At 31.3% G+C, this 12,239-nt stretch overlaps 3 protein-coding genes across 3 annotated transcripts; 2 read left to right on the forward strand and 1 right to left on the reverse strand.

Annotated features, from left to right (window-relative positions):
- The first annotated feature begins 847 nt into the window (after nt 1-847).
- On the forward strand, nt 848-1,545 carry LOC134834627 (probable small nuclear ribonucleoprotein Sm D2). Its single transcript, XM_063849365.1, has 2 exons — nt 848-980; nt 1,087-1,545. Coding segments are annotated over exons 1-2 (360 nt in total). The 5' UTR covers nt 848-978; the 3' UTR covers nt 1,445-1,545.
- LOC134834617 (proteasome subunit alpha type-6-like) lies at nt 1,469-2,456 on the reverse strand. The gene is made up of 2 exons (XM_063849353.1): nt 2,290-2,456; nt 1,469-2,225 (listed from the first exon to the last, which is right to left on the reverse strand). Exons 1-2 carry the CDS (start codon nt 2,363-2,365, stop codon nt 1,558-1,560), a joined length of 744 nt encoding a protein of 247 aa, XP_063705423.1. The 5' UTR covers nt 2,366-2,456; the 3' UTR covers nt 1,469-1,557.
- Nucleotides 2,457-2,964: 508 nt separating this feature from the next.
- LOC134827534 (protein enabled) lies at nt 2,965-9,482 on the forward strand. Its single transcript, XM_063840224.1, has 9 exons — nt 2,965-3,123; nt 6,294-6,912; nt 7,474-7,839; nt 7,908-8,006; nt 8,287-8,515; nt 8,578-8,663; nt 8,807-8,992; nt 9,060-9,177; nt 9,239-9,482. Exons 1-9 carry the CDS (start codon nt 3,119-3,121, stop codon nt 9,265-9,267), a joined length of 1,737 nt encoding a protein of 578 aa, XP_063696294.1. The 5' UTR covers nt 2,965-3,118; the 3' UTR covers nt 9,268-9,482.
- The last annotated feature ends 2,757 nt before the right edge of the window (nt 9,483-12,239 follow it).

A 12,239-nucleotide genomic window follows, 5' to 3' on the forward strand; every position in this document is an offset into this window, starting at 1 on the left:
GTTTGTTTTTCAATAAACTTTAGGGTTGCCAGATTTGATAACAAGATTTGTACAGGCGTCATCCATTAATGGCGTCGGCTAAAATAGGGCATTTTTTGATCCCCCCTTACTGAAAAGTAAATTTTTAATATCAGTTCAAATTTCAATGAGGGCTCGTGAAAAATTTGAAAAAAAAAACTCAATTAAGGCCGTTTCAAATTTTTTTCGATGTTTTTGTCCCAAAGACTTTTTTAGAAATGGAAGGGGGCAAAAAAAAAAAAGTTTTGAAATACTTTTTCATACAAAATGACAAAATTTGAAAAATTTTTGATCATTAATGAATATTTTAGTAGTTTAGTAATATTTTTTACCGTATTTAGAAACATTGAGATTGAAATAATTTAAAATTTTTGAGCGTCTCAATTTTTGTTTTGTTTTTTTATTTTTCCCAAATCTATTTCAAGTTAAAAATTCAGACAAAAAAATTTCATAAAAATAACTATCAAAAAATTTTGAAAAAAAATTTTTTGAAAATATTTTTAGAGAAGAAAGTTCATGTTAAATTTCGTTTTTCTTGAAAATCGAACATGTTTTAAAAATTTTTGAAAATTTCTTGAAAAAATATGGAAAAAGACCAAAAAATGGTCAATTTTGATGAAATTTGTAACTTTTTGGGGCAGGGGACAAAAACATAGAAAAAAAATTGAAGCGGCCTAAATAAAAATTAAAAAAAAAAGATTGCAAAGTCTGAAATACCTATTTCAAAAATTATTTTAAATAATTCAAAACGAAAAATTTTTAAACCCTCCTAAACTGCCGACCGCATTAATGGATGACGCCTACAAGAAACTTGAACCCATGTCCCTGATTCGCATATCTGGTCATCCTACTAAACATTGCCGAACTCGACAAACGTTTTGCCATTTTCACAATTTTCTCGCATTTTTAAGGCATTTTCAGCAAATTTTTAGCTAGAAATAGTCAAATAAACACAATACGATGTAAGTATCACTCAAGAACACCCAAAAATCCTGCTAAAAACTCATTTTTTGAGCAAAGCTTGTTATTGAAGCTAACCTTCTCACTAAATTTTTCTTTAAATTTCAGGGCTCTTTTGGCAAAACCCAAATCTGAACTCACACCCGAGGAATTGGCAAAGTTGGAACAAGAAGAATTCGACACCGGCCCACTTTCGGTCCTCACGCAAAGCGTCAAGAACAACACTCAGGTACTCATCAACTGCCGCAACAACAAAAAATTGCTGGGTCGCGTAAAAGCATTCGATCGTCACTGCAACATGGTCTTGGAGAATGTCAAGGAGATGTGGACCGAAGTACCGCGAACAGGCAAAGGAAAAAAGGCAAAACCCGTCAATAAGGATCGTTTCATATCGAAGATGTTCCTGCGAGGCGATTCGGTGATTTTGGTTTTGCGAAACCCCTTGGCGAGTGCTGGCGGGAAGTAATCTTAAAAAATACGAAAAAAAAACTAGAATTAAGGATTTTTATTCTGTATTTCCAATAAACTGATTACATGTAAGGAGGAAATATGTGTAAAAAAAACAAAAAAAAAATGTGTTTAACTGTCCTTTTCGGCGATGGCAGTTAAATGATCCTCAATTTCGTTCTCCTGCAAGACCTTGAATTCCGGATGTTTCTTCGTAATGACGCCAATTTCGATTTCGCTTGCTCTAAAGTCCACTCCGAGCACTTGTGACAAGCAAGTAATCGCTAATTGGATCGCTTCTTCCTCATTAAACTCGGTTTTCTTCTTCAACTTTTTCTCCAAATAGCTATTGGCTTCGGTTTGTTTCACGCCGACAGAAATCGCGCGATATCCGCAATAATAACCAGCGGGATCTGTCTTATAAACCGAAGGTCCAAGATCATCATCGTACGCAATGAGCACCATACTGCACCCAAGAGGACGCATTTCGGCATTTTGCGTGTAAACTTGCGAAATATCGGCGATACGACGACACAAAACATCAATCGGGATATCATAGCCGTACTTGTAGCGCCAATTTGCGGCTTCGTAACGCGCGCGATGCACCTGAGATTTGCTGTCGGCAATTCTGCCAGTCATTACAGCTCCGATGTTTTTCGTGATGCGGAACAAATGTGTTACCGTTTTCGGGTCAATTAACTTGTCGGGGATCTTCTTTTGTGTCGCAACAACAGCGCAATCGGCTCCCTTCAAGGCAACCGTTGTGAGGCCTTCTTGGTTGATGGCTTTGAAGGCATATTCTGGAAAAGTTAAAGATTTTTAGTGAGAGGAAGAGGAGAAACCGGATGAAATTTCGCAACTTACCAACTTGATACAATCGTCCTTCGGGCGAAAAGATGGTAATGTGTCTGTCGAAGCCAGCACTACTTCCGCGAGCCATTATTTCTTGTTTTAATCACGAAAATCTATCAAAAATTTGCAAAATTGTACAATTGTTTTGCTGCTGTGCCTGATGACTTGCCGAAATGAAATCACTTTTGAACGCCTCATGCATTTACAATTCAGTACTCCTCGTCGCAATAATTTTTTGAATTAACGGAAGGCAATTTTTAATAATTATTTTGAAATTTTTCATGAATTTTTCGATATTTTAGATAATTTTCAACCTAAAAATTCGAAAAAGGGATCATTTTTAAGATTTCATGGAAGAAAATTTCATGAAAATGATTGAAAATTCAACAGAAATTAGCTTTATCACTTTCATTCGTCTCACTGACGTATTCTCTCGCAAAATTTTCGGTTATTTTTTCGGAAGACAGTACCATTTTCCGAAAACAACCCACGCCGCGTGTTTCTTTTCGAGCAAATTCAGTAGTGAGACGAATGAAAATGATATTTAAAGCCCAATAAAAATATTTTTCAACGTCACACATTGCACAATTGTGTGAACAACACTATACAAACCCATACATCTTACGTTACCCGCTGCAAAACCAATAGGCAACGCCGTACCGTGAATCACTCAAACAGTAACACCATTGAAAACTGTGTCGTCTCCTGCTTGTTTTCTCACTTATTATGGAAGCACGAGCCCTTTAATTGCTGAAAAGTGTGCTAGTTTGTGAATCAAGTGTCGCCAAATCGTATCGAGTGGAAATTTCGTGAAAAACCCGTCATCCCGAGCACATAAAAGATGTGGTAAGTTTGCGACTTCCATTTTTTGCACAATCAAATAGATTCTCTCCGCTGTGTATGTGTGCGCCCTGCATTATCCATTTTCATTCTTTTCATATTTTTTTTTGTGTTTTTTTCGAGAAATGGTCTTCATGCATAAGCAACTCCACGATGCAATTAAGCAAACACTGTTATGCCGTTGCATCGCTCCGATTCATGCCGATTCGAGAGCAGTCAAGTTTTTCATTTCGCGGAATGAGTTTTTTTTTGCTGTGTGTGTGTTTTGAAATGGTCCACCATTCACACACAGAACGAAATATTTATCGGAAATTCCCTTTAAAAGTGCGGATCTGTGACTCAGATGTCCTTGAATTGATGCCGAAGATCGGAAATCGGCAATAGAATTTCCTTTTGTTTTAAAATTGGACACAAAAAAAAGTTCATATACATAATCTAATGAGGAAACTCCCACCAGGAACATTTTTCTTTCTTCGGCTGTGCGTTGAACGCGCATACGTCTATCGATGAGGCGTCGTGCACCGCAGTTGACATCCATCTTTTTACGTACAACGCACGGCACTGCCGAGCACGACGCAGATGTTAATTCATTCTGCTTTTCTCTATTCTCGGTGTTGTTATTATTTGTGTATTTCACTTTGTTCTATTATGCCATTTTTACAGTGCTTGCCCGAAATGATCATGCAATGGACACTCGTACAGCGCAAATGGAGCGATTTTATGCATTTTTGACTTTTTCTCAATGGTCTGCTTGTTTGTTTATTCATTAATGCCGTTTGCAAGGGCACGCAAAATGCACACAAAAGTGCCCACTAATTAACACAGAACGAAAAAAAAATTCTAAAGTGCAGGAAAATTGTAAAAATCACCCTCGCTGAATTCGAGTGACACACCAAAAATTATTATGAGGCAATAATAATAACAATGTCTATATGGCGGAACAGTGACAGGACACGTGTACATACAAAACCACACACACACACAAAAAGGACGAAACTAGTGCCAAATGATTGTGACTTGTAACTTTGCTCTTTACAAAGTCTCGTTTTTTATTATTAGCATATCGTCCTGTCCCGTGTGATAATAGTCATTTATTGCACGTAATACGAAAAACGTCTCTCATGCGAATATTACGAAAAAAGCAACGAAAAATCACTTTTTAAACACTATTATAGGCTTGTTGTTTGATGTTAGTAGTTCAGAGCGAAAAATAAAAAAAAAAGAAAAATAAACTGACAAAAAGGTCGTCACACATTTACATTGAAAATGAGCCAAGCCTTCTACTACATACTTAGCCACGATAGATAGCTGGATGTCGATGGATGGAATGTCAGTAACTTATTTATTTATGTTTTTTTTCGTTCGTTCTGGAGAAACATTTGTGACAGTGATTTTTTTTTTTTGCGTAATAAAGTATTCCATGAGTCAACTTCCGCTGTCTTATCGATATGTACCTTTATTCGTTATGAATCAATTAAATTAAATTATTATGTAAACAGAAATAAATTATACGTCACGATACAAAAGACGACAAACAGAGAGAAAAAAAGTGAAACTGACAGTCACATTTGTGTCGTGAACTTGACCATGTTAAATTAGGGTTTTCTGTGTGTTAAAGAGAATACTGTGACAATAACATTAATGGATAGAGAAAGGTACGTGTGTGGGAGTATATTAATTTTTAATCGATTTGGCAATAAAAATAGCTTAGCCCAAAAAAAGAAAAATACACGATCGAGTTAGTTTGGTACAAATATCAAAAATATTTTTCGATTTCAATCAATTTTGAACTAATTTTAATAGAAATTTTTATTTTTTTATGAAATTCAGCCAAGTTAAATTTTTTTCTTTAGAATTTTTTAAGGATTTTAGTAAAAATTAGAAAGGCGAATAAATTAAAAGTAAATTTTCTTCGTTTTTATTTTGGTTTAATTTGGTTGAGAATTGTAATTATTCATGAATTTTTAATCAAAATAATGCCAAAAGTTTTCCCATTTTACATTTTTTTAATTGTTTGTTCTGAGTTTTTTCGTCAAAATTAAAAAAAAAAAATAAAATATTATTCACCTAAAAATGAAGATATTTCTTTAAAAAATTTATAATTTTTCACTAAAATTTTTAAAAATATTGAATTTTGAACTGATAAAAGCTCCAATTTTTATATTTTTCAAAAGAAATCTAGTCAAATTAATATTTTGATTTGAATTAGAATTTTTAAAAATTTAAAATTTTTTGTACTTTATAATATTTTTCATCACAAAATTGATATTTTTTTTCTAAAAATTTAAAATTATTGAATTTTGAATTGGTTTTAGCGATATTTTTTTTATAAATTTTATTTACCAACAATTTATTAAAATTGGAACATTTTTTAACATTTTAATTGTTTTTCAGAATTTATCAAAAAAAAAAAAAATAATATTAAAAAAAAAATTTGGTTGGAAATCAAAAAAAAAAAAAAAATTAATATCTAATTGTTTTGGCCTCATTTTTTAAAAAGGTTTCTGTTTCATTTTTTTTTTCTTTCTTTTAATATTTGATAAAATGTAATTCGACACAAAAAAAAAATAATTTTAAAAGCAAGTGTACTTCAAATATTCTTATCGTTCATTGCACAAGCAGTCACATTAAATTTTTTAACAGATGAAACAAATCTCAAACTTCGTTTTGACTTTTTTGTGTGTGTGTTCTGCTCACTGCGTAACGTTACGTCCCGCATATAAATTGATTTTTTATTGCTACTCGCTAGATTTATTCACATGTGTGCTTTCTTCAATCAAGATATTCGTTTTTTTTTTTGTGTACAGAACAAAAATAGAAAGAAAAGACGTGTGACTTTTGTGTGATATCCTAATTAAGCGATCGTTTCCTGGTTGACTGTTTGTCATTCTTTGCCGAGAAACCGCGTTCGCACAAATTTTCAAGATAAATTTAATAATAATAATAAAATGATAAACACTTTTAAATTAACATATGCCTTCCTCTGTCATGTCATAAAAGCGACAACGACGACAAGTGAGTGTGTGACAGAAAAACAAAAAGATATTAACTAATTGAAGTAATGTAAATCTCATTGTCTTACTCATCGTTGCACTTATTCCTGGTTTTTTGTTTGATGACCTGTTTCGTTATCTTCTATCAATAACTTGTTTAAACAATTTTTTTGTGTTTTTCAGCGAGCAAAGTATTATCGGCGCACGAGCGTCCGTCATGGTGTACGATGATAATCAGAAAAAGTGGATTCCCTCGGGAACGTCATCTGGCCTTAGCAAGGTTCAAATTTATCATCATCAGCAAAATAATACATTCCGTGTTGTAGGACGTAAGCTACAAGATCACGAGGTTGTTATCAATTGTTCCATCCTGAAGGGACTCAAGTACAATCAGGCAACAGCGACGTTCCATCAATGGCGTGACTCCAAATTCGTGTATGGTCTAAATTTTTCGAGTCAACAAGATGCGGAGGCATTTGCGCGTGCCATGATGCATTCGTTAGAGGTGCTAAGTGGCAGGATACCGGCGCCTTTGGGACCCGGTATGGGATATGACGACCTCGATATGGGATATCGGACAATGACGCGCGAAGATGCTGCCATTATGCAACAAAACAATAATGTTATACCGAACAATGTGATCTCGCCGCAAACACCAACAAGCACTCCTCAAAGTCCGCCACAGGGTCATCATCGCACCAATAGTGCCCCGCCAGTTCCGCCGCCAGCGCAACAAGTTCAGCAAAAACCGAATTATCAGCAACAGCAATCGCAACAAGGTCAAATCTATGTATCAACCCAAGTGAGTATCTGACCCTCCGTTGTCTAATAGAAAAACACGGAAAAAAATTTTAATTCGTTCAGTTTAAAATTTAACATAAAATGTTTCATAATTTAATTTTTCTAATTTTTGAGGAATTTTTAGGTAGAATATTAAATATCAAGTATCTAAAAATAAAAAAAATATTCAAACTCTAAAAACTTTAAAAAAATTTTAACTTAAAAATATAAAAATTTTGTCAAAATCAGATCAAAATTTTCCATTATTTAATTCATTTTTAGTGAAAAATGTTCAATTTTATAAAGATTTTCATATTAATTTTTAAAATTAATGATGAAAAATATGCAAGATTTGAAAAATTTAAAATTAGTAAGTACTTTTTCGATATCCGAAATTCTTAATGTTTTAGAGGTCTATGGTAAATTCTTAGCTCGAAACGTTACAAAAATTAATTATATACTTAATTTTGTTAATTTTTATATTAAATTTTTCTGAAACTGAACGAATTAAATTTTTTTCTCCGTGCAAATCGCATAAATTAATGATCTAATTGGAAATTTTTTCTCTCTCGCGCGCTCACAGCAATATAATCAACAGCAACAAATGTACCAGGGACAAGGCCAAAATATGATACCACCACAGCCGCAAATACCGAATAGTCAGTCGCAACCGAATGCTCGTAACGGGCCAATTTATGTACCATCGAACGTGTCAAAAGTAAATCAGCAGCAACAAATGCAGCAACAGCCTCCGATTCCGCAGCAACAACAGCAAATTCCAAATCCGCCTAACATGTTTGCGCCGCCTCCCATGCAGCAGCAGCAGCAACCGTCACAAGTTCCGCAGGCTCCGCAAGCGCCGCCGCAGCCGCCACAAATGATGAATAACTACGGACAACAACACGTTCAAGCCAACGGAGGATATCCAGCGCAATATGGGTCGCAAATTGTAAGAGATTTTTTTTGATTTTTCGTTTTTTTTGGTCAAATTCTTATTGATGAAATTACTTTTTTTAGCCAATGCCACCTCAAGTGCCACAAGTTAGCAGTCCGCCGCAAGCTGTTCCCCCTCCGCCCGATTTTGGAAATGGAATGACTGCTCCAGCTCCTCCACAGGTATGAAATTTCTTGAATTTTTGTAAAAAATTGATTTTTTGTTCTTTGTCTTTTCTTAAAATTAAAAAAAAAAATAATTTTTCTTTAAAATTTTTTTATCAAAATTAAGAACTTGAAATTTAAATTCTAATTTAGATGAAAAGAGTTTTCAAATTTTTTTTTTCTTTCAAAATTTTTTTCACTGTTCGACATTTCGATAAAAAATTTTTTTAAAAATTTCTAATTTTTTTTAAATGTTCTGAATTTTTCTTTAATTTAATTTACCTTTTTCAAATTTTAGCCGCCAGCTGCTCCAATGCCAATGGGAGGCGCAGGTCCCCCGCCTCCTCCCCCAATGCCAATGGGCGGAGGCTCAAAATCAAATGGCATGGATATGTCATCATTAGCTGCACAATTGCAAGCCGCAAAATTAAAGAAAAGTCAAACGTTACCCAAGGCGGCGCCGCAACCAACAGAAAATAGTGGAAGCAGCACATCAAGCGGAGGCAGTGGAAATTACGGCACAATCGGTAAAATCGCATTTTTCTTCATTCATTCGACGATAAAGAGATTAATGGCGTAATTATTTTAGGTCGTACTACGGGCGGCATGGCATCTATGATGGATGAAATGGCAAAAACATTGGCACGACGTCGTGCACAAGTAGATAAAAAGGAGGTAAGAGCAAAAAAACAAAAGATGACGTTTTTTTATTGTGACACAAATAATGGAAATTGTGCATATGATGTGACCCAATTACGCGCAATTTACTAAATGCATCTACATTGTTTTAATATTTTTTTTTGTTTTAACATTTACAGCCGGACTCAAATAACGACGATTCGTCGCGTCAACGACCATGGGAGAAATCCAACACATTGCCACACAAACTTGGAGCTAACAGTAATTCCAGTAATTCGAACAGTAATAATACAGGAAATGGATCCGAGTCACCCAAGCCACTGCGTAAACGGTTCGGAAGCGCCAGCGAAGAAACCATTTTGAAGGTAAGACTCTGAAAAAAAATTTAAACAAAAACTTTTCTCATGAAAAATTGTATTTTTTCATGTGCAGCAAGTGAACGGAGAAGGATTTTCAATTCCAAGTGCCATTGACTTGGAAAACTTTAAGGCTGATATCATACAAGAAGTGAAATTAGAAATCGCAAAGGCGAAACAGGAGATAATTGAAGGTAAGTTTTTAAATTTTTCACAAGTTTAACTTAAATTTTTATGAAATTTCTTGTTTTTTAGCGATCAAGTCTGAATTTAATCGTAGGTAAAGCTTCTAATTTATCCTTTAAGCGACGAAACGCGACGTGAGTATTTTTTACAACAAGATTATCATTTATTTTAAAACACTACAAAATATATCTATACAACAAAATCATTCATTATTGTACTAAAAATAAATTTAGTAAGAAAAAAAAACATTCAACAAAATTAATTATTGAATTGAACAAAAAAAAAATATTTATAAATAAAAAAAGGTTTAACAATATCAACCGAAAACTTATCTTATTCCCAACTTTTTCGCTCGTTCATACGTATATAAATTAATAAAATATAATAAAATTATGATGTTGATGATTCTATATTACATTAGACTACTACTCCGATTTATATTCGCAATCTTATACACAAACACACAAGAAAAACCAACTAATTATAATCAAAAATAATATTCATACGAAATTAAAATTTAATAAATAAAACAATAATGAAATCAGATTAAGTAGTAAAAATAAAGAAAACACAAAAATTTTATGATAAAGGCTATAACGTAATTTTAAATTACAAGTTTTTGATAAATTTGAGAGAAAGATCGTCATTTTTACCTTTTTTACGTAAAAAATTAAAATAATTAATAATTGTACTGCATGGAGAATTAACAAAAAGTAAACTTTTGTAAGATAATGTTTGATGATTGTTAAAATATCACACCTCGTGTTTAATTTGCCTCTTTATAGCTAGACATTTTACAAGCTTTATTATCATGCGCACTTTATAAACATTTAAAAATAATACAAAAATAATGGGTCGGCTAGACTCATTATTACTTTATTATAATTCAACTAAGAAAGTATCGGAATAATGAACGTTTTGATCTCACACTAATGGAAATATTCATTAAAAAAATATATTATAAATTAATCTCTAAAACAGCAAAGCAATTTACCGGCAAACATCATCATAAAAAATAAAAATAAACAGTGTGAACGCATAAACGATGTCTTGCTTCGTAAAAATAAAATACACTAGTATTAAACAAAATATATTAAAAAAATATACCTGAGTAGCTTTGTCCGTGTAAATATACATAAAGGAAAAAAACAAACAATTGGAAGACATTTACTTAATATAATAATACATAAATTGCATCAAAATGCTTCGAAGGTTTCTTTTTTTTATCAAAACAAAAACAAGAAATAACAAGATTGAGAAGAATATGACTATAAATACATTATTATTACTACTACAAAGGAATGGAATCGTAAAGAGAAGAGAAAAGAAATTACAAGAAAATCAATCGTGTGTATATGAAACATAATATTTATATATATATATAATCTTTAAAAACGATTTTTATATAATAAAAGGTAGGAAATATGTAGAAAAATACACGAATTTTTTACAATACTAACATAATAATGATAATAATTATAAATAATTATAGAAAAGAACAACTCATAATAATCATTACCTTTATAAATAAAATGTGAAATCGATCCAGAATAATAGCATAATACATTGCGAAAAAGTTTTAAAAGAGCCTATTATTAGGAAACAACACCATTATAACTCTATTAATAGAATAGAAAATTTTTCTATTTACCATCGTATTTACCGTGAAAATATAATACCACTCACACAAAATACACATAACATGTGTTATATCAAAAAATAAATATACCTTAAAATAAATAAAAACAGATTCCTGTTAAAAAAGAACAACAACATTCATAATTGTTATTATGTTAAAAATATATTTACAAATCATCAGCATTTATTGTCTACTTATTATCAAACCCCCTTACCTTTGTAGTAAAAATAAATAATTTTAGGATTTAATTAATTTACAAAATAAAATAAATAAATGACCTGGATCATGATGATAAAAAACATTTGATAGTGATTTAAAATCCAAAAGTAACCAAACATAATGTATTATATTTACGTATTATACACTGTATTATATTTAATTTTTTTCTTTCATTAAATTATTAACTTTTTTTTGTCCTTTTGATACGAAACTATAACAAAAAGATCAGTAATTAAGTATTTGTGTGGCTCTTGATGAGCTTTATTTTGAAAGAATCTGCTGATTTTTTGCTAGAATTTGATTATTATTTTATTTTCTATTGAAAATTTAATATAAAAAGCAACTGATGTCTCGCGCGATTTATAGTCTAAAATATAGTTTATTTAAGATTTAGTATAAAATATTATATATTCCTAATTTGAATAGCAATCAATTTTTGAGAGATATGATTTCCAAAATTAAATCCATTTGAATGTTCGTGAAATACTAAAAAAAATATTCGATAAATTAAGGAAAAAATTCTAAGGAAAATTTGTGTTACATCGAAAATAAGTAAATGGTTAATGAATAGTTTTTATACATCTTCATAAAATATAAAAAAATACAAAAATTAAAAAAAAATATAAATAAAATAAAATGATCAATATTTACAACAACAACAAGAACAATTACAAAACATTTAGCTGAGTTTAGATTTTTGACACACACGCACACAAACCATGAACCATTTAAAGAAAGGAAAACAAGTATTTTGTTATAAAAGAAACTTTAACAGTAGAATTTCCATAGACAAATGATCTTCCACGGGTGTGTGTGAAGAAAACAATTTATTTTTTAACATATATTTATTATTATACACTGTCTGCCAAAAACAGTTCAAACAAATTCAAAAAATCAAAAGTATTTCTGAGTTCAAAAAATATTTAAAAGAAAAACTAAATACAGAATATTCTTATAAAGCTTTGAAACAAATTGGTTGATTCAATTTTCAGTAAAAAAAGGCCATAACGAAATTTTTGGTCATATTATGCATACTACACACAGGATAAGTCTTCTATTAAATAAATAAATTAATTAAAGAAAATCATTAAATTAAACAATTATTAAATAAATAAACTCATAAAATATCTGTAAGTATGATAAAGGTAACATAAAATAATGTATTTATTGCTTTTGGATACGTGTACACACTAATAATAATAATATATGATT

Source organism: Culicoides brevitarsis, chromosome 1 (assembly GCF_036172545.1).
Source record: "Culicoides brevitarsis isolate CSIRO-B50_1 chromosome 1, AGI_CSIRO_Cbre_v1, whole genome shotgun sequence".
In the NCBI taxonomy this organism is placed as follows: Eukaryota; Metazoa; Arthropoda; class Insecta; order Diptera; family Ceratopogonidae; genus Culicoides; species Culicoides brevitarsis.

What these genes read in the sequence shown, in the direction of transcription:
- LOC134834617 (XM_063849353.1), bottom strand. Translation starts at nt 2,365, where the DNA reads ATGGCTCGCGGAAGTAGTGCTGGCTTCGACAGACACATTACCATCTTT. An exon ending in AGGACGATTGTATCAAGTTG is followed by an intron (nt 2,226 to 2,289) that starts GTAAGTTGCGAA and finishes TAACTTTTCCAG; the next exon opens with AATATGCCTTCAAAGCCATC.
- LOC134827534 (XM_063840224.1), top strand. An exon ending in AAATCTATGTATCAACCCAA is followed by an intron (nt 6,913 to 7,473) that starts GTGAGTATCTGA and finishes GCGCGCTCACAG; the next exon opens with CAATATAATCAACAGCAACA. An exon ending in CGCAATATGGGTCGCAAATT is followed by an intron (nt 7,840 to 7,907) that starts GTAAGAGATTTT and finishes TACTTTTTTTAG; the next exon opens with CCAATGCCACCTCAAGTGCC.